The following is a 21975-nucleotide window of genomic DNA, read 5'->3' as shown; positions in this document are numbered from 1 at the left end:
GATGGCATCATATGACACGTGGCTTGGCTTTACAACTGGCTTCTTTTGCTTAGCAGAATATTTTTGAAGTTCCTTCATGCTCTGGCATTAATCAATCCTTCATTCCTTTTTGTGGCTGAATAATGTTCCATCATGCGATATACCACATTTTTGTCCATCCGTTCATCGGTTAATAGTCACTGAAGTTGAACATTTAGGCATTTATGAAAAATGCTGTCATGAACACAGCCAGAAATGTCTCTGCATGAACAGAGTGTTCACTGCATGGACATATGTGTTCACTTCTCTTGGATATACTTGGAATAAAATAGTTGGGTCATGTGGTAGTGATGTAGATTACAAAGGCTAAACAAAAATAATTCAATTTCCCTACTACTTGCAGTTCACTGACAAGTCCTTGAGATAGGCAGAGTGACCTTCCTCTAGGAACTCAACTGCCTTGTTGTTAATACTTTGCTAGAGGCAAAAGGCAACCTTAGCTTAACATCAGCCAGACCTCTAGGATTCTGTAACTCTGATTTTACGTATAAAAATTCCTTTGGCAGTCAACCAAACCAAAAGAAAACTGACAGAATGGGAGAAGATATTTACAAATGACATATCAGATAAAGGGTTAGTATCTAAAATCTATAAAGAACTTACTAAACTCAACATCCAAAGAACAAATAATCCAATCAAGAAATGGGCCGAAGACACGAACAGACATTTCTGCAAAGAAGACAACCAGTGGCCAACAGACACATGAAAAAGTGCTCACATCACTAGGTGTCAGGGAAATACAAATCAAAACCACAGTGAGATACCATTTCACACCAGTCAGAATGGCTAAAATTAACAAGTCAGGAAACGACAGGAATTGGCAAGGATGCAGAGAAATGGGAACGCTCCTACACTGTTGGTGGGGATGCAAGCTGGTGTAGCCACTCTGGAAAACAGTATGGAGGTTCCTCAAAACGTTGAAAAATAGAGCTACCCTATGACCCAACAATTGCACTACTGGGTATTTACCCCAAAGATACAGAACTAGTGATCCGAAGGGGTATGTGCACTTCAGAGTTTATAGCAGCAATGTCCATGATAGCCAAACTATGGAAAGAACCTTGATGTCCATCGACAGATGAATGGATAAAGAAGATGTGATATATATATGTGTGTATATATATATAGATATAGATATACACATTTACACACACATATATGTAATAGATATATCATGTGATATATCATGTGATATATCTATTACATATATGTGTGTGTATACACACACGCACACACACACAATGGAATACTATGCAGCCATCAAAAAATGAATAGCCATTTGCAACGACATGGATGGAACTTGAGAGTACTATGCTAAGCGAAATAAGTCAATCAGAGAAAGACAATTATCATATGATCTCACTGGTATGAGTAATTTAAGAAACAAGGCAGAGAATCATAGAGGAAGAGAAGAAAAAATGAAACAAGACAAAAACCAGAGAGGGAGACAAACCATAAGAGATTTTAATCATAGGAAATCAACTGAGAGTTGCTGAATGGGAGGAGGGATGGGGGGGCAGGATAGCTGGGTGATGGACATTGGGGAGGGTATGTGTTGTGAACACTGGGTGTTCCCTAAGACTGATGGATCACAGATCTGTACCCCTGAAACAAACAATATGTTATATATTAATTTTTTTTAAAAAGACTTAAAAAAATTCCTTGGAAACTTCTTTTATCTCTACCTCCCCCAACCAAGATATATTTTGGCAATCATCCTCCAAGCACGTGACTCACCAATATACATCTGAAGGGTCTCATGACTAAGGATTTACTAGACTGTAATAAATAACCTTTCCTAGCAACAGCTGGCCCTTCAAGGTCCTGAAAACCTTGTTTCCAAAATTCCCTAGAGACTTACGCTGTCCCTAACCACCCCCCCAATTTGGAAGTATATGATCAGTCACATTGCACAACCTAACGCAGTTCTTCCTGCCCACCGGTCCTGTCCCGCGCTTTAATAAAACCTACCTTTTTGCACCAAAGACGTCTCAAGAATTCTTTCCTGATCATTTGCTCCCGAACCCCAGTATTTCCACATCAGCAGTTTCATGCTTTCTCTTTTTGGAGAAACTGCCAAACTGTGTTTCCAAAGTGGCTGCCGCATCTCATGTTCCCACCATCATAGTATGAACACTGCTGTCTCTCCACCCTCTCCGGAAACCACTTCTTGTCAATGTAACTTCCCATGAATTCTCATGAGTGTGAAATAGTATCACACTGTGCTTTTATTTTGTATTTCCCTAATGACTAGTGATACTGAGATCTTTTCATGGACTTACTGGCCAGCCACATATCCTCTTTGGTAAAATGTTTGTTCCTGTCTCTTGCCCCCTTTTCGATTGGGTTGTGTTTCTTCTTTCTGAGCTATAGGAGTTGTTTGTAAAGTTTGAATGCAAGTCCTTCATGGGATCTGTGTTCTGCAAATATTTTCTCCTGGTCTCTCGCTGGTCCTGTCTCCTTCCTAACGGTGTCTTTACTACCGCTGTCCGAAATGCAGAAGTTTTGAATTTTGATGAGGTCCCGTTTACTGATTTTTTCTTTCTTTCTTGGACCATTCACTTTGTGTTGTATCTAACAAATTTTTGTATCGTTCAGTCTGATTTTTAACAGAAGTAAAACTTGGTGCAGATCTACTAACCAAGACTCCTGAAAATAAAAAAGCTTTGTCACTAAAAAAAAAAAAGATGGCTCACAGACATTCCCAGACACTCCAGGGGACTGCACAGAATGACAAAAGCTTTCTGAAAAACAGTTTGACGGTATCAAGAGCTCATGAAAGGTTCCAACTCCCTGGCCCTGTAGTAATCACTGGGGACACAGAGTCAACAGCTCACGGTGTTGTTTTCATGGAGAAAAACTGCAAAACACCTTGAGAAGCCTCCCTGGGGGACAATAGGCACCTCACCACTCAGATGTCAGAGGGCACCCAGTGGTGCTGGAGAACAATTGCGAAGGATTATGCATGATGGCAAGGCTGTTTAGGAGGTACGGTCGGTCGACAAAGAAAGATCCCCGCAACAGCATTTCAACCATGTTTTTTTATGTTGAGCTTAATGAGCTGCAGTTCACATCCTGTAAAATTCGTCCTTTTTAAGTGCTTTGACAGATGTATACGGTCATGTAAACACCACTCCAGGGGAAGTTCTTTCATGCCCAAGTGCATGGAAAACACCTGGAAGCAAATAGAGCAGAAGTATCGGGGGTCCCCTCTCCTGGTGATGATTCATTAAAAAAAAATTAGCGATTTTTTCTGGGCTACTTAAAGATACTTTAAACAATATTCTTTTTGAAATGGCTCAGACAATAGAGAACTGACTTCAGAAAATCATCTCTTTGCCCGGGCTTCTGCTCTCCCCAACGCAGACCAGACAAACACCCATCCCCCCACACCCCCCTCTCCACCATTCCCCAGCCACCCCCACCCCACTCCCCGGCTCAGACAAAAGAGCCCAGGAGACCTCTAAGTTTGCTCACTTCCAGCCTTCAACAAAAACCTTGTGGGTCCGACCGGAATGATTTCAGAGGCGCCTGGTAACACTGCCGTGCAGACAGACAGGCCTGACAGCGCCCCATTATCCACCCTGACTTCCCTGGCCCCCCGTTGAGCCGGGGTGGGGGTGGTAATGTGGCTGGGAGCAGAGGCCCAGGCAACGCTCCAGGGCAAGATATTTCAAGGCTTTCTTTTCAATGTTGACTGGCCCAGGAACGTTACTTTTCAAAAGATTCCCTGGCCTCCAAAAGCAGTCCCCAGCTGCAGCACCGTCGGGGGTGGGGGGAGGGCCGCAGTCTGGCGGCGTTGGGGGCTCTCAGCACTCATGAAATCAAATCAGATTCAACTGCACAGAAACAACTGAGAGGTCCAGAGCCAAGTTCCAGAGTCCTGTCCTAAATGTACACAGGCCATGGGGCTCCAGGCCTAGAAGCTTCTACAGTCCCGCTGGGGGTCCAATCAACTACCAGCCTCTTGAGTCTCCCTGATTCCAACATCATCGCTGGATCAAAGATACCCAGTCCCCCCAAGGCCAACTAGAGGCCATCTTCCCATTTAATGCAGTGAGTTTACACCAACAACCGTGTGTTCATGCAAACCAAGATTATTAGTGCCTATGCTGTGCCAGGCCCCTGCAGGGACAGAAGGGCCCCAGGTTCCTGGCCTTGGGAAGCTCATAGCTCATGTGAGGCCACAGACCAAGGCGTAATAGCTGCCTTGAAAAAATATGCATATTAAATAATTCAAATAAAAAATATACGTATTATCTATAGGCAAAGAAAAATACGTGGAAGGCTACACACACCACCATTCCCAAGGGCAACCAGGGAGGCCACTGAGAAGGAAGCTGGAGACTACTTGAATCCTTTCAATGTGCCACACACTGGTCCAGGGGAACAGACGAGGACTGCTACCGTCATGGCTGACTGCGAGTTCGACACAGGGAGACAGAGTCTTTTGGGGTCACCAAAGCCCTCACTGAGGAGGTGATGGCCTGAGGAGGTAAACATCTGGGGGAGGGAGCTGCAAATCCCCTGAAGTGAGTTAGAAGAACAGGGAGGAGGTGGGGGGGCAGCAATGGCAGGAGATAAGGGGGAGGCTGGGGTGGTCCGTGAGCACTTTGCCTTCAGTCCCTGGGACAGGGAAAGCATTAGGGGTTCCTGAGCAGAGAGGAGGGGATCCTCCAGCTGTGGAGAACAGGCCGTAGGAGTCCACAGGCAGTTCTTGGGGGAGACTGCTGCAAGAACACAGGTGAGAGACACGGGGGGGTTGGCTCAGGGTGGTCCACGGGGAGTGGGGCGGGGGAGTGGGATTCAGGATGTGTAGTGAGGGACAGCCTGACACCTTGGGTTAGGGGTGTAAACACAGAGAAGAATGGAAGATGGCAGGAACTTGCTGAGGAAGGCCAGGGGCCCAGTGAGATGAGATGGAGGACCGAGAACATCCGTGTTAACTTTTTTTTTTTTTTTAAGATTTTTTGAAAAAACTTATTTGACAGAGAGAGACACAGTGAGAGCAGGAACACAAGCAGGGGGGAGTGGAAGAGGGAGCAGCAGGCTTCCTGCCAAGCAGGGAGCCCAATGTGGGGTTTGATCCCAGGACTCTGGGATCATGACCCAAGCTGAAGGCAGACACGTAACGACTGAGCCACCCAGGCGTCCAACATCTGTGTTGCTTAACCCGTCAGGGAACACATGAAAACACGGCTGCTGGGAAGGTAAATGGTGCAGCCATCATGAAAAACAGTTTGGCAGTTCCTCAAAAATTAAAGCATAAAACTAGCCTCCAAGCAAAGGTCTCACTCCTGGGTCTACACGCAAGACAAATGAAAACACGTCCATGCAAAAACACGCACACGCATGTTCCCGGCAGCACTATGTAGAACTGCCAAGAGGTGGGAACAACCCCGATGTCCATCAGCTGATGAACAGAGAAGCAAAAACATGGTCTAGCTGCACAATGGAATATTGCTCTGCCATAAAAAGGAAGGATGTAATGATATACGCTACAGGGTGGGGGAACCTTGAAAACATTACTGTTAGTGTTTTCAGAAAGGAGCCAGTCACATATTATATGATTCGATCTATACAAAATGTCCAGAATAGACAAATCCATAGAAACAGAGAGTGGTGGTTGCCTAACCAGTGCAAGGGTTTTGGGAAATGAGTGATGAGAACTTTATGAAGTTAGATCGTGGCTAGGTTTCAGAAACATACCAAAAGCATTGATTTACACCCTTCAGTGGATGAATTTTATGGTACGTAAATAGTAAATAAGGTGTGTCCTCCCCCAAAGAAAGAAATCACCTTGGCAAAAAGAGAAATGTTACAGCAAAGTCTAAGCATTCTTTTTTTTTTTAAAGATTTTATTATTTATTTGACAGAGAGAGATCACAAATAGGCAGAGAGGCAGGCAGGCAGAGAGAGAGAGAGGAGGAAGCAGGCTCCCTGCTGAGCAGAGAGCCCAATGTGGGACTCGATTCCAGGACCCTGAGATCATGACCTGAGCCAAAGGCAGTGGCTTAACCCACTGAGCCACCCAGGTGCCCCAAAGTCTAAGCATTCTTGATCTCCAGAAATAACCGCTGTGTCAGTTTTGAATCCCTCCATCTTTTTCTTTTTCTTTTAATTTTTTTAAAGGTTTTATTTATTTAGAGAGAGAACGTCAGGAGGGGAGGGGCAGAGGCAGAGAGAGAAGCAGACTCCCCACTGAGCAAGGAGCCCCACGGCAGGTGTGTGTGGGGGGGAGAGGGCTAGATCCCAGGACCCCCAGATCATGACCTGAGCCAAAGAACTTAAACAACCAAGACACTCAGGCGCCCCTGCTTCCATCTTTTTCTATGCAGTTACGTACGCATGTCCTTATGGAAAATATTTAATACCCTTTGGTGTGGTTTTGTTGTTATTGTTACGGAGGTCATAACATGGTACAGAAGAGGCTGCAACTTGCTTATTTCACTCATCCCTTTTCGGTGATTCATCCTGGCTGATGCACTGATGAGTACCAGGTTGTCTCTAGTTTGTTGATATTATAAACAATGATACAGTGAACATCCTGTGCATGTGTCTTTTCCTAAGACAGGAGCCAAGAAGTGAAATTGAAGTACAACGTTTTGTCGAAATGCTATTGCTTTTATAATTAAACAAAAATTATGTCCAAAATGGCTGGGGAGAAGCACCTAACCCGTTCCCTTGGGCAAAATCTACAAGAATGAGGAAGGATTTGCCAAAAAATATTAAAAAATAAAAAAAATAAAAAGCCAATTCTGGGATACTGCAGCCCAGGAGACAGAATTTTAGTGCCTTTTCAAATTCCAGGATTTAGCATGTAAATTCCTAGAGTTATACAGAAAGCCAGATTCTGCCCTTCTTACAGCCAAGGACGGTTCAATAAAGCCTGCCTCTGGCTGCAGTGTGGCTGGATAACCGGTCCCAGTGCAGGTAATAGGTGCAGGACACCTCGTGAAAGAGAAAGGAAAAACAGCCTAGGTCTCCCCTGAGAAGGTGGCTTTTCTTCCACCTTCCAGAAATGTGCTGTAAGGCACCAGAGAAAACGTTGGCCAAACAGCCCTGTTAGCATAACCCCAGCTCAGAGACGGAACTCAGATTGCTTCGCCAACTCACCATCCACAGGCACAAAGAGGAAGGCTGGAAACCACTTTTCTATCCCCGCCTCCCCCACCCCAACACCCCACCAAACACACACTGAGATTAGAGAACGAGGGTCCATCTCAGATCGACTTCTTACCAGCCGGATGTCCCCAAAGCAGTCCCCTTAACTTCTCCAACCCTGTCTCTCTGCTCTAGTTTACTGCGTGAGCCTCGGCACCATCTCCCGTGGAGAGACACGTGAATCTGGGAACCCTGTATCTGAACATAAAGGGACAGTGGCTTCTCCGCACCTGCGCGGGGAGAGGGCGGTTAGAGGCAGCTCGCGGGGCTACCCTCGGAAGACTTTCCCGGGAGAAGTGGAGTGACACGTGGGCACGGGGGACACGCCCCCAACAAAACAGGAGCTGGCAGCTACCCTCCCAGGCCTCCCGGACTTCCTATCTTGCGCCCACGCCTCGCGCGGGTCCCAGGGCCAAACTCTCAGCGCAAGGAGGGTGAGACAGAGGGTGCGGGAGCGGAACGCCGACAGAGTCGGGAGTAGGAGGGGGAAAGGAAACTCCAGCAACGCCCCGGGAGTGACGAGGGGAGAAGAAAGCGGGGATCACCCGGAGAAGCGACACAGAGAGAGGGATCTGGTCCCCTGCCCCAGCCTCCTCCAAACCAAGCCGAGTAAACACACACGCCCCACCAAGCCAGCAGCGGCTGGACACCGCCCGCCGCGCCGCTCCAACCAGACCGCGACCTCTAAGCCCCTCCTTTTGAAGAACTCTGGGGCCGCCCCCTGGAAGTTGCGGGGCGGAGGAGTGGGGGAGCGACGCGCTGCAGCGACGGAGCCGAGCGGCCCGGGCCGGGAGGCCGGCATGGAGGGCGCGGCGGCGGACCCGTACCGACGACCCGCGCGGCGCACTCAGTGGCTGCTGAGCGCCCTGGCTCACCACTATGGGCTGGACCGCGGCGTGGAGAACGAGATCGTGGTGCTGGCCACCGGCCTGGACCAGTACCTGCAGGAGGTCTTCCACCACCTGGACTGCCGCGGCGCTGGCCGCCTGCCCCGTGCTGACTTCCGCGCTCTCTGCGCCGTGCTGGGGCTGCGCGCCGAGGGGGCCGCCGCCGGGGAGGCCTCCGGGGATGCGGCCGCAGGGGACGCAAACCCTGGGGACGAGACCGCCGGGGTCGCGGCCGCTGGGGTGGCCACCGACGGGGACGCGGATGTCGAAGAGGAGGCGCGCCTGGCGCTGCGCGCGGAGCCGCCCGAGCTCACCTTCCGCCAGTTTCACGCGCGCCTCTGCGGCTACTTCGGCACCCGCGCGGGGCCCCGGCTGCCCCGCGGTGCTCTCAGCGAACACATCGAGACGCAGATCCGCCTGCGCCGCCCGCGCCGCCGCCGCCGCACGCCCCGCACGCCGGACTCGGACCGCGGCCCCGACGGCGGCAGGGACGGCGAGCTCCTGGCGCGGTTGGAGGAGGAGAACAGCAGCCTGCGCGAGCTGGTGGAGGACCTGCGTGCCGCGCTGCAGAGCAGTGACGCGCGCTGCCTAGCGCTGCAGGTGCACGGCCGCGGAAGGACGGGGGGCAGTCGTGACTGGAGGGGCGGGCGGGGACAGCCAGGGACCCTCTGAGAAAGTGGAAGGGGGGAGAGGGCAGCCCCACCCCACTTCGGCTCACTTCCCCTTATCCCACCCCATTGCGGTCAATGAGTCAATGGGTCGCCAAACCCATCCCACCTCCAAAACCCCTGTCCCACCCGGATCACCATCCCACGCCATCGCCCCACCCTCACTATCTCGTCTTGCCTCTTCTAACCTAGTAGCTGAACTCTCCCGGGAAATCTGGGCCGTCTCACACATCCAATCATTCAATAGGCATCTTGAGCTCTCCCTGGTGCCAGGCTGGAGGTGAGGAATGGGGTTGGTTAGGAAATAAGGGGTGAAAAGGGCCCTGTCCCCACCCTTAAGGAAATTCTTGCCTAATGGGGTAGACTGGCAGCTCACTGGGTCGTTCAGCAAATATTTATGGGCCTCCCTCATGGCCAAGGCAGGTGCTAAAATGGTGTCACTGTTCATCAGGCAGTCGCTGGTCACCGAGCACCTGTGGGGGCCAGTCCTCTGGGATGCTGAAAAGGAAACACTGAGTGATTATGGATCCAGCCCAAGCATTGAGATTCAGTCAACAAACACTTCAGTGCTGCGCTCAGCACTGGGCGCAGCCTTGTGCCAAGGGGTAGGGAGTGGGAGGGGTGGGAGGAGGAAAAGAAATGCCTCTGTCCCAAGGGACCCTAAATCAGGAGAGAGCTGACTTGTATTAGCCCTATTCTGCACATTGCCCAGTCACCAGCCCTGAGTGGCAGAGGGCAGGCTGCGCATGCAGAGGGGTGGTGAGGTGCTGCTTTCAGGAGTCACAGCTATGGACAGGCAAGGGCTGGGGGCCTGGGAGCACAAGAGAAGTGAAGGGTAGGAGTGGGAAATGACTCCCGTGGTGCGGAGTAAGATGGTCCCGGATCATTCATTCTCCAGCTATTTCTAGAGCACCTACTGTGTGCCAAATCTGGTTTAGGCGTAGGGGACACAGCGGTAAACAAGATAGACAAAAACCCCACCCTCAAGAACAGTCTTTTGACCAGACACCAGGGAGGTCCAGAAACACCTGTTTGAGACGGTCAGATTCTTCCTCGACTCCAGGGATCGGAGGAGTCCCAGAAAGTTGAATGCTACCAAGGCAGGAGATGGGCAGAGAAGAGGCGTGAAGTTCAGGAATTAATGGTACCGCGCAGAGATGAGAATACTGGGCTTTGTGGCTCAGTTTCCCCCACCCAGGAAAAAGGGGATAATTAGAGCTCCTGCCTCATTTGGGTGGTTGCGAGGATTACACGAATTCAGACCACCCTGGGAGCGGTAGGCAGTGCGCACAATAAAGGCTCACCGCGGGTGCTCGGGGATGGGGGGCGCCGGAACGGTGGCCGAGGTCGAAGCCGGTGGCCGACGCGAGGCGCTCACCGCGGTAACCGCGGCCCTGTCCCCTGCAGGTCGGCCTCTGGAAGAGCCAGGCGGGCGCGCAGGAGGCTGGGCGCGGTGGGCCCGAAGCAGCGGCGCAGGAGCTGCGTCAGGCGCGGGGCGCTCTGGCGGTGGCCGAGGCCCGCGCCGCGCGGCTGCGCCAGGGCCAGGCCGAGGTGCGGCGGCGTGCGGAGGAGGCCCGGGAGGCGGTGCTGCGCAGCCTGGGCCGGGTGCGCGAGCTGGAGGCGCTGGCACGACAGGTGCCGGGCCTACAGCGCTGGGTGCGAAGGCTGGAGGGCGAGCTGCGGCGCTACAGGTGAGCCGGGCGGAGGGTGGGGAGGTGGCAGGGTGAGGAGGGACGGCCGGGGTGCCCCAAGTCAGCTCCGGGTCTCTCAGATCCCAGGTGTGCATCGTTCCCGCACACACACTGAATCTCCTGTTCCTCTGTTCGTTCACAATGTCTGTCCATGGGTCCCTCCGCTCCCTCGGCTGTTCTTCCACGTCCTTGGTCATTCATGCCCTCATTCACTGGCTTTCCACTCACCCAGCCATTCACGTGCCCACTCACGCACAAAGGCCTTCCACTTGCCCATTCGTGGGCCCCAAGAGGATATGGTTATTATTTGTATTTATTCTTTTACCGACATAACAACGATGATGATGATGAGAGCCCACAGTCGCTGAGCGCTTGATTTGTGTGCCCGGCTCTGGGCTAAGCCTCATAACAGCCCTGTGAGGTGGGTCCCACCTCATCCCCATTCTACAGATGAGGAAGCAGATGTACAATGATCCCTGGTGCTAGCCACACAGGCAGGAAACTGGGCGTGGGACCAAGTCTCAAATCCTAGGGGCCTCTGCCAGATGTGTGACCTTGGGCAAGTCACTGCCCCCTCTTGGAGCTTCTGTTTCCCCCTTTGGCAGAGCACAGATTGGAGTCCCTGCTGGCCAGGGTGGCTGTGAAGAGGCAGCAGCGTCCTGCCTGGCACACAGTAGGTGCTCAATAAATAGCTCCCTCTCCGTTTTGAATCACAAGGCACACCTGTTTGTCTAATATCCATGTTAACTAGGCACCGGCTGTGTGCAGAGGCTATGCCGGCTGGCAGGGAGGTGACTGGGAACAAGGCAACCCGAAATCCCTGCTCTGAGGGGCTACTACAGAGTGTGTAAGATCAGCATATGACTGGGCAAATGGCGGCAGGCAGCATGAACTGGGGGCAGAGCAGGACCTTCTCCATGCTTGCTGCAGGTTCAGCCAGAACCTGAGGTGACACTTGTGCTGAGAGCTGAGGATAGGATGTTATGTGCCAAGATGGGCACGGGAGAGGAGGAGGGGAGAAGGGGAGAGTGTTCTAGAAAATGGGAACATTATGAGCAAAGCCCTGAGACAGGAGGGACCATGGCACATTCCAGAAACTCAAAGGAGGCCAGACTGTCTGGAGCAGGAAAACTGGAGAGGCAGGCAGAGGCCAGGCCTTCCAGGGCCTGGAAGCTTGTGTGAGGGACTTTAATCTTTCCCTCAAAGAGAGCATGGAAGTTTTCAGCAAGAGGGTGACAGTAACTGATCTGCATTTTAAAAAAAAATCATCCTGGCTACAGTTGTGACAAAGAGGTGGGAGGAGGGGGAAGAGCCAGAGACAGTGGGGAGTCCACTGAGAGGGCTGTGGTCCGCCTCCGGCCTCCAGCCGGAAAGGAAGGGGTCTGGCCCAGGCTGGTGGGCAGGGCAACCAGAGAGGGAGGCTTTGAACCTAGCCTCTTAGAGGAGGGCCTCCTGCTTGAGTTCGGAGGTGCTCACAGCTGGGAGATGAGAAGCCACAATGCGGAGAGAAGCCTCCATGAAGAGGCCCACCCTGGGCCAGCCTCCTGCAGCTCCAAATGTTTGGATAGTCACTTCCTGTTTGCATAGCTGATCAGCTCAAGAGCAGGGCTGGCTGGCTTGGGGCCCCGTGTCCAGCCTTGGAACGTTCTCCAAGAGAAGAAATAAAGGGTCTCTTCTTTGTGATACCCTAAAGTAACTGTCCTCTACAGCCTGGTGTAAGAGCCACTGTGAACATCCAGATAGCACTTCCTGCTAGAAAAGGTGGATTTGTCTCCATGGTGCCATTGAATCCTCACAAGAACTGTGCAAGGTAGAGGTGTTATCCCCATTTTACAGACGGTGGGAGGTGAGACTCTGAGAAGTGAACTAATCTACTCAAGGCCCCCCAGCCAGAAAGTGGAAAAGTAAGTTCAGCCTGCCCCTACAGCCTGTGTCTTTCTTTCTTTCCACCTTACCATTTTGTTGTTCTTGACGCACAGTTACAAGATGGCTGCCACACCCCCAGGCCTCATGTCTGCTATTCAGGCTTGAGAAGGACAGGCAAGATTGAGGGTGGGGAGGATTTTCTTCAAGTGAGCTTTGCCTTTGTGTTCAGGAAGAGATACCCCTACCCCATCAGAACTCGGACCTCCGTCTCCTGGGCCAGAACTGTGTCACGTGGCTGCTCCTGTCTACAGGAGAATCTGGCCATAGTGATGCCCCTAACACAACTAGGTTCTCTTGGTGAGGAAAATACCGCAGTGGCCCCAAGGAGAGACCCAGTGTATGAGAAAACTGGGGGCCAGAGATTGAGTGACATCGCGTGAAGGCCATAGGCCACAGTGAGATGGCTTTGTCCTTGTTTCCCTGCCCCTATACAAACATACCGGCAGGAGGTGGGCAGAGTTTGTGGGCTGAACAGCCAAGGACATGCACTGGGCATCACCTGTGTACCAGGCATGATGCCAGACCCTTTCCCCACATTTGCTCAAAGGAGCCCCTCAATTGGCCTAAGAGAAAGGTATCATGATCTGCACTTCGCAGACGAGAAAGCCGAGGCCAGAGAGGAAGCAACTTGCTGGTGTGGCACAGCAAGTGACAAGCCAGAATCCAGACCTCAGCCCAAAGAGCCCAAAGCCATATACCCCAGGCCAGCATGGCAACAGTGCACAAGTCCTCCCCGACTCCCTCACTTTAGCCCTCCCCCTAAAACACCTGCAGGACCTTTCACAGCCTGCAGAGGGGCTGGAACTCAGATGTCCCCTATTTGTTAAGCTGGGAGCCCTCCCTCCATGGCCTGACCCATTGGGCCTGCAGTCTAGAGGAGCTGGGGGTTGGAAGATGCACCACACACCAAAGACTAGAGCCTCAGCACGCCCTCTTAAGTGTCCTCACTCTCAAATGCCTCCAGGTGTTCTGCAGATGTATCTTTGGGGGGAAAACCATGCAAGGACTAAAATCCCTCCTGGGAATGACAGCTTGAAGCCATTTGGTTAGAATGAATGACCTGACACACTTTTCCAGCCATGTCACAGAAACTGACCCGCTCTGATCTTCTCATAACACTTGGAGGCTGGTTTTATGCCACCTTTTTTCAAATGAGGGAACAGAGCCCTGGGGGTGGTCTCCTAACCAACACTTGGCTGTTTCGGCACCCTGGGGAGTCTCCCAACTCCGAAAAAACGTCCTTTCTCCTTCTCTGCCATCACCTTTAAATAATATCTCAAAGCCTCCCTTGCTCATTTCCTGGACTTCAACATACTTCTTTTTCAAAACCGGACATTCTTTTCCGTCCCTCCCAGTCCTCGTGTTGTGGTTTCTCTCCCGTTCTTCAACTCTTTCCCGTTTAAACATTCTTCTTTTCTAGTCTCTTTGGGATTGCTGTGACATCTGAGCTCTCCCTGGTGTTTCATCTCTGCTCTTTCTGTGATCATGACAAGTTCTCCGTGTGCTATTGTGATTGTCCACAGCGAGCCCCTCCTTCTTTGGCAGAAGCCATGATCCTGTAGAATCCACCCATCACCAAGGCTGTGGAATTCCGTCCAGAGCTGTCCCACCAGGGCCTGATTCTAGGACAGTTTCTAATTTCATTTCTTGGCTTCAAGTTTCATAACTACATCGGGAGAAATTGAGCTCCGCACCAGCTCCGTACCAACCCAAGGCCAGTAAGTAGGGTTTCTCTCACCTCTGTTCCTGGATGAGACAGCTCCTGGAGGGCCCCCAGCTTCATGCTAGAGCCTCCTTGTATGAACTCACCAGGCAGGTCTTTGGTACCTATCGTCATTGGGCATTAGAACCCCAGTCTTGACCCCTCTCTGGGCATTTCAGGTCTATCTCCTGCATCCCATGCAAGCTGGAGGTCTTTCCTCCTTGTTCTTGACCTTGGCTCTGCCTTCTTTTTTTTTTTTAAGGTGTATTTATTTATTTATTTATTTGAGAGAGAGAGAGAATGAGAGGACAGAGTACAAATAGCAGGAGAGGGAGAAGCAGGCTCCCCCCCGAACAGGGAGCCCAACACGGGGCTGGATCCCAGAACCCCAGGGGTTCTGGGATCATGACCTGAGCCAAAGGCAGACGTTCAACGACTGAGCCACCGTGCCCCTTGGCTCTGTATTCTTTTAAATGGTTATACTTTGTCCAGTACTTCTCTGTATTTGTATGTGGAAAGGGAACCTTCCCTAGCACCTCGATGCACCATCCTGGCCAGGAACATAAGAGAACGGACAGGAAATATTTAAGCAATAGGGATACTCACTTCTTAGTTCCACGTTTTGTATGCAGCTTCCATGGAGAAAGTGGATACCTCGGGTGACCAGGAATGGGACAGATGTGCCCATTGCCCTCGGAGGCTCTTCTGGGACCTGAGGAAAGCAAGTCATGAACACGCATGTTAGGACACAAATGTGCTGGGTGCAGAGGGCCCCAGCTGTGGGAGTCCCAGACCATATAGAAGTATTCCAGGAATAAAGTGCTCTTCAGGCCTCTTGAAACCAGGCAAAAACCAAGGGGCTCATCTGACCCAGCCCAGTTGCCTAGGAAGGATCACCTGTTCCATCAACCTCTGGGCTCCCGCTTCCCACAGCTGGATTTAGTCTCTTCTTCTAATCCCACAAAATTGTCTCTCCTCCCAACACATTTTTGAGCACAGGAGACCTTACTGATGCTTTGGGGTGGGGGGAAAGGGTACAGATTACATTACAATGATAGTTTTATATGAACAGTTGACATCATGATTCATAAGATGTCATTTGACCTCACATCTAACAGGGGTGTTTCACTGTTACTTTTCCCAAACTATACCCAGCCACTTTCCACCTGTCTCTTCTCTGTTTTCTCTTTCTCCTGATTAGCCATCTCTCTTAGATGAGTGCCTGAAAGCCTGTCTCTATCTGACTTGGATTCAAAAAGAAAGAGTAGCCATCCAGCTTCAGGCATGGCTGGATCCAGGTACTCAAATAATGTCACCAGAATATAGAAGCTCTGCTTTGCTCTCAGGGAAGTTCTTCCCCCTGGTAGCCTTTGGGATGCTTATCTGTTCAAAGCTCTGAGTCCAGTAGAAAGATCATCTCTCATCTGAGCTGTCCCACTGAACGCCTGTAACTGGAAATTATTAAACAGCTTAGAAACAGGTTCATCCCTGAACACATCGGGGTGGCCAAGACAATTTGACGTTCTGATTGGCCAAACCTTAGTCACATACCCATTCCTGGAGCCACAGCCAGCCCCACTGAACTCTGGGACTGAGCTCCTCCCAGGAGAATCAAGGAGGAGCCTAGCCCATGTGTGTTAAACAACACATGCCTCTATCTGGAGCCTGTGGCCTAACTCCCTTCTCTTGTCTCAAAAAACAGGCCACCTGGGGCCACTGGAGACTCTCCAGAAGGTGGAGGCCCCAGGAGGAAGTCTGGTAAGACACAGAACAGGCTTATCTCAAAGTTGGCCTTCCCAGGGTGCTGAACGCTTTGGGCTGGCCATAGGGGCCTGCATCCTCCCCAAAGTAGCCCATGTTGGCATTTCTCTGGGCCAGCACGTAGCTTCGGACTCACAGTAAGGTGGCGAATGAATGGAGGCATGAGCCTACAGCTGGACACTGACCTCACACACATCTTGGTGAGGAGGGGGTGGGCATACGGGACCCCAGCACAAGGTGAGCCCTGAGCAAGTGGTCTGGCCGACAGACCCTGCTTCAAGGGGAGTGGTGCTCTTGGAGGAGCTGCCCTTGACTGGGGTGACTGGGGGTTTGTGGGCATCTCCACCTTCTCTGGAAGCCCCGGGGTGTCGGGCATCTGCCTGTCCCATCTCTGCACTGAGGGACAGCCGGGCCTCCAGGACACCTGGACAGGCAGCCTGAGGCCACCACCATTGGGCTGGGGCTGGGCTCAAACTCACAGAAAAAGAGACTGAAAAACCCAGCTCAGCTGGAGCAGGGAGGAGGGGCCTCTGCCTGGCCTCTGTGGCTTTGTTGTCTGGGAGGGAAAGATGAAAAGGCCTGATGGGGGGCGGGCGTGCGGGTAGGAGGACAGCTCATTTGGCCCACCACCGCGTAGGGGACACAAAGATGAGGCTGTTGGAAGCACACCTCCTTTCTTCTGCCCCAGTGCAGCAGCCCAGCCTGACCTTGGGTGGGGGGAGGGGCCGAGTCAGCAGGTCGGGGGAGGGAGGCAAGCAGGGGCATGGGGCACCATCTGGAGCTGGGAGGAGTCTGGTCATGGATTCCATTAGTCTTGGAAGTCCATTAGTGGGTGGCCGCTGGTGGGAACTGAGGCCTTTCTCTCAGGGACAATACCCGGGGCTCACAAAGGGGCAGTTCGGGTCAGGCACTCACTGGCTGCACGCTCTGGCCTGAGACCCTACACAGACAGGCATGGCCGGTGGGGGCGTGGGCTCAGGAGGCCCAGCCTGACGGGGGTTTGAATCCCGGCTCTTCCACATATTTCCTGTGGGGCCTTGGGCCCTTCCCTTTCTCTCTATTAGCGCTAGCCTCCTCACCCACCAAGTAGGCGTGAGGTCCTCTTCCTCTGGGTCTTGGGATGAATATCCAGTGAGACATGGGGACATAGTGGGGTGTAGGAGCCAGAAGTGGCAGCAGCCCTGGGAGTGTGGCCTGCAGCAAATTATTCTCATTTCATGAGCCTTGGTTTCTCATCTGTAAAATGGGGATGATGAGAATGTTACTACTAATAATAATATCCACTTCCTAGTGTGTATGAAGATTCAGAATGCTAATCTGTATAAAGTACCTAGCACTGAGAGAATGCTTAATAAATATTGAAAATTAGTATTATTGATCCCTCATCACAGTACCCCCCATCATTAGTAAAGGCTGTGGTGGCTGGTATTGTTAATATTGGCAGAGTCCAGCCCCTAGAGAGCCTTCTATCTGTGGAGACCCCTAGCAAACAACAGACAGTTTCAGCTGGTTGTAGGCAGGATGCTAACAAAGTTGCAGAGTGTAGACAAGCACAGAGGAGGCATGAATGACTGGCTAGGGGTCAGGACATCTCTTGGGGGAATGCCATCATCCAAGATGGTTGTTGAAGGAGGGTAGGAGTTTTCTCAGGCATTGCAAAGGCAGGTTGCTGTGAATACAAAGGCTTGGAGATGTGAAGGGCCCTGGTGCCTCCTGGGAAGAGGGAAATGTACTGTGGTAAAGGGTTCAAAGTGGAAAGTGGCAGGAGCAGAAGCTGGGAGGCAGGCAGGGGATGGCAAAGAATCTGAGCACCAGGCCGAACATGTGGCCTTTACCCCGGACAATGAGGGAGATAGAGAAGGGCTTATGCAAGAAGCAAAGTAATCAGATTTGAGTTTCACAGATTGAGCTTCCCTCTGGCTGCATGTGGAGGACAGATCAGGCAGGAGGGATGACTAGAGGCAAGGAGGCAGGTGACGAGGATGTATCTGGGTCCAGAGGGAGAGGACACAGGCCTGACCTCCAGCACCTGAGAAGGGATGGGCCACCAGCCCCACACCTGGAGCCCTTGCCAGGAGCTGGGGGGAGCCTCATGCCTGCTGTTCTCTATTCCAAGACAGAGCCTTCTGCACTCCAATATTATTGTGGGCATGCTAGAAAAGCATGGAATAGACTGAGAGCTCAGACCTCAGAGGTCAGAGGGTGAGCATCCTGCCTCATGATTCTTACACGGGTTGTGTTTATGATGACAAATTCAAAGGAGCCCATTTCAGGATACCACCAGGCATGGCCCAAGGTGGGTGGACAGTGTTCCGTGAGTGGTTTCTCCCGACTGGTCGGGGTCCCACTAAAGCACATGAAGCCTTGAGTTGGGGGAGGAGGGGAGGTCACCAGACCTTTTAACCCCCAGCTACCTCCCTCTGAAACTGCAGCCAGAGTTTGCAAAGCCGTCCTTAGCAAGCCACACCACCCGGATCTCAATTCAATCTCCAGGTACAATTTTGTACTACCTCCCTGAAGCCTCTTGCCACATCGTCCACAGGTCATACACTCTGGCCCAGCATTGCACGAGGACGGTCACACCACACCTGTGGAAGGGCGCCATGCTGCGGGCAGCTGGGAAGTTGTCCCTAGTACTGGATTTATCAGTTTTCAGTTACAAGCTGCTGAGAACTCACCTAACAGTGGTTTGAATATATTGGGGGTTCCTTGTCCACACCTCACCTAGAAGTCCAGGAGTGGCTCCACAACCCTAAGGAAGGCAGAAAGAAGGGTGACATCTTGTTCTTTTCTGGCCAGAAAAGCAAAACCTTCCCAGAAACCTCTAGTGGATGTCTACATGAACATCGTGGCCAGAGCGGGGGCACAGAGGGCCAGAAGGGCCCAGAGAATGAGACAGGCCTTCTCAGCCCCAAGAATGGAGACAGCTCAGCAGAGGAACCATGGCGTTCATTGATTAGTAGAATCTCCCAGAGAGGTCAAACCTCATTCAAGTGCATGTCCCCAGCTGGATTTCTCTGAGGACAGAGCTGAGCCCACACTTCTGGCTGACAGCCCAGGGTCTGGGGCTTTGTGCCCCTACCAGTGGGAGGGATCTGGACTGTACCAGCTAATGTGTGCAGCAGATGTGGCCTTCAGAGAGGAAGCTGGAGCCACTGAGGGACAGTGATCTGCCAAAGGCCACCTGGTAGGAGAGGGCACAGCCCTCAAGTGTCCCAGAGTCTGAGGCTGTCTGTGCTGCCTTCTTTGGGGGGTTCAGAACAAGCTTCAGTTCCTGTGTCTCTGGGGTTAGATTAGGGGATGGGCTCTGCGATCCCCAGCTTTCAAGTCCCACCTTGTCCAGGTTCAAGCCAGGTAGGGTCCTGGGGCCTGCAGATGGTTTCCAAGTGGACCAGGGTCCTCAGGTCAGAGCCAGCCACACATAGGACCCAGGGTGGCCTGAGGGGCTGGACAGGTTGCCTTTGGCCATGACCTGCCTTCTCTACTTACCTTGATATGCTCTCTATTTCTTTTGGTGCCTTGATACTTCTTGGGAAACTCTGACTCAACCTGTTTGTGCCTTAGTTTCCTCACCGGGAAAATGGGGTTCATTTTAGGGCCTACATCATGAGGCAAGAATTAAATGGGATCTAAAAAGCACTTCACATTGTGCCTGGCACATACTTAGCACTCACAGATGTCGCTGTCAGGGGTTGGCCCTCTTGCGGCGGGAGACCTCTCATCTGTGTGGGGGCATTCATGCATCCACTCCATACTCTGGAGCAGACCGAAAGCCCCGTGCCACCAGCACACTCCATGCGTCATGTATCTCAGCCTGTCCCCACTTTGCTTTACTCATTCCTGCTCCACATGATAGGGAACATGGCTGCCGTGACCCCAGATTCACTGCTTTTCAAATTTGGTGACCCAACCTACTGCTTTCCAGTACCTGTGCATAAAGTCCCAGGGAAGAGGGCCGGCTGACCCAGCCTGGGTGACAGATCCAGGGCTAGGGTGCCTGAGGCAAGGGTGCTGGCATACTCCGTGGGACCAGGGCCAGAACGCGCCCTCCACCCTGCAGTCCAGGGAACATGGGGGCGGGGCCGCTCCACAAGGCCACTAGGGGGCTGTCGCCAGGAGACAGAAGAAGGACGCAGGTCAGACAAAACCACCAAACGTCCGGCCAGGGAACTTCCTTTCTGGAAGCAAAAATCCAAAGAAATATAAAGGCTGTATGTAACATGGCACCCAGCACAGGGCAAATGAAAGAGCGGAAGTTTGGGCCTCAGAGCCAGATGTTGAAAGTGTTTTGGGTGTCTGTTGTGTAGCGTCGTATCTTGATGTTCTAGAAAGTCAGAGGTCCTGGTACATGTGGATGGCTCCCTTCCTCTAGAGTGGTCCATCCACATAGGAATGTACTGCCTACCCATGAGGCAACATTGGAAGAAGAGGCCCGTGTCTGTGAGGAGGCCTCCTGTGCCTCATTGCTCCGGAACCAGGATCCTGCCATTGCTCGTTTTGGGGGCTAGAGATGGCCTCTGCCGGAGGCCTAAGCCAGAGAAACTCTGGAGCACATGAGGAAGCAGCACCATGGTCTCTGGGACGTTCTGTTGGGATGGCCTGCGATATAGATAATCATGGTGCCCTTGTGTAGAGGAAACAGTGAGAAATAAATGTACACTTTTTTCAAGGTAGAGGGACCACTGTATTATATTGGAAACTTGTTGCTAATGACTGAAAGAAAAGCCAAACTGCTTAAATTTTAAAGTCAGGGGGCATTGGGGCATCTGGATGGCTCAGTTACTTGAGCGTCTGACTCTTGGTTTCAGCTCAGGCCATGATCTCAGGATCCTGAGATGCAGCTCTGTGTCAGGCTCTGCACTCAGTGGGGAGTCTGCTGTAGATTCTCTCTCCCTCTCTCTCTTCCCCTCTCTCTCAAAATAACTAAATAAATCTTGAAAGGTAGGGGGGGTGTTATCTACTCATAAGCTTGAGAGTATGGCTTCAGGCATGGCTGCATCTAGGAGCCCAAACAATGACACATGGAGTCTATCTCTTATCTCTGCTTTCCTCTAGTTGGCTCCATATTCAGACATTCTTCCTATATGGGAGCAGACAGCTGCCAACACAGGATGAGCTCCCATCCTCCCAATCATCCCCAAGAGAAAGAGCTTTTCCTTTCTAGTAGTTCCAACAAAACCCTTAGATTAGCTTTGATTATCCTGACATGATTATGCCCATCCTTGAACCAAGCACTGACACCAGGGACATGGAATGTGCAGACTGGTCCAAGAGGGGTCGTGTAAATACTCTGGACCAATTTCTGTGATTGACCAGGTCTGGGTCACATGGTATAAGGTGGATTCTCCCTAGACTGGAAGCTTCTTGCAGGCAATGATGGTACCCAGCGCCCTTCTTTTCTGTCCCTGCTGCCACTGAGCCCAGCAGAGGGCTAAGCCCAGGAAAGACAAGGGTTCCTCCTGACTGGCAAGTGCATGGACTATCAGAAACATCTGGGGTTTCCCCTGCTCTGCTCTGAATGGGGGGCAGTGGGGACTCTTCTGAGAGGACTGAGGTGAGCTGGAGAAGCTTGGGGCCAACAGCGGTGAGAGACCCAGTGAGAGTGGAGGATAGAGATTCTTCATGTAGTCTCTTCACAATTTCTGTCAGAAATAACTACTGACTTTTCTTGGTTCACCCAAATTTTGTCACATCCCCAGAGAGTGCCGATGCTGGGTTGGCCGCCATGACCAAGACAAAGTCTCTGCCCTCATGGGATGGACCTCCTCACTGGGGGAGACAGTAAAGAGGATGAATGAGGGGGAATGGGTGAGGTAGGGGAGGCTGCTTGACTGTGGCCCTCAGGGAAGTGTATCAGTTAACTTGGCTGCAGGACGAGTACCATGGGATGGCTGGCTTAAACAGACATGGATTGTCTCATGGTTCTGGAGGCCGGAAGTCCTGGAGCCAAGGGTCGGCAGGGTTGGATCCTTCTGGGGGCTCTGTGGGAGAATGTGTTCCCGGCCTCTCTCCTGGGCGTGCAGATGGCTGTCCTCTCCCTGTGTCCTCGCATAGCCCTCCAGCTGGGTGTGTCTGTGTCCTAAGGTCCTCTTCCTATAAAGACACGAGTCAGATTGAATTAGGGCCTCCCCAGTGAC

The 21975-nt window shown here is 52.0% G+C and overlaps 2 protein-coding genes and 1 long non-coding RNA gene across 5 annotated transcripts in view; 1 reads left to right on the top strand and 2 right to left on the bottom strand.

Moving 5' to 3' along the window:
• CFAP92 (cilia and flagella associated protein 92 (putative)) overlaps window positions 1-15520 on the bottom strand; it is an 86142-nt gene extending 70622 nt beyond the window's left edge. Inside the window, exon 1 of the mRNA XM_082747511.1 lies at window positions 14684-15520. The gene's annotated coding sequence lies outside the window, so the exon portion shown is untranslated. The remainder of the gene's footprint in view (window positions 1-14683) is intronic.
• The window catches only part of LOC309872844, an 802828-nt gene that overhangs the window by 246057 nt on the left and 534796 nt on the right, over window positions 1-21975 (bottom strand). The window lies entirely within an intron of this gene.
• EFCC1 (EF-hand and coiled-coil domain containing 1) overlaps window positions 7547-21975 on the top strand; it is a 40589-nt gene continuing 26160 nt past the window's right edge. For 2 of the 3 annotated variants that reach the window (XM_082747551.1, XM_082747552.1), the window contains exons 1-2: window positions 7911-8690; window positions 10166-10449. In XM_082747551.1, the coding sequence (XP_082603677.1) occupies window positions 8004-8690; window positions 10166-10449 (971 nt within the window). In that variant the 5' untranslated portion in view covers window positions 7911-8003. Of the gene's footprint in view, window positions 8691-10165; window positions 10450-21975 lie in introns of all 3 variants that reach the window. The other variant, XM_082747550.1, reaches the window with a different exon arrangement.

This window comes from Mustela nivalis, assembly GCF_964662115.1.
Source record: "Mustela nivalis genome assembly, chromosome: 1".
Lineage (NCBI taxonomy): Eukaryota > Metazoa > Chordata > Mammalia > Carnivora > Mustelidae > Mustela > Mustela nivalis.
This window is presented reverse-complemented; position numbering and strand designations above follow the sequence as displayed.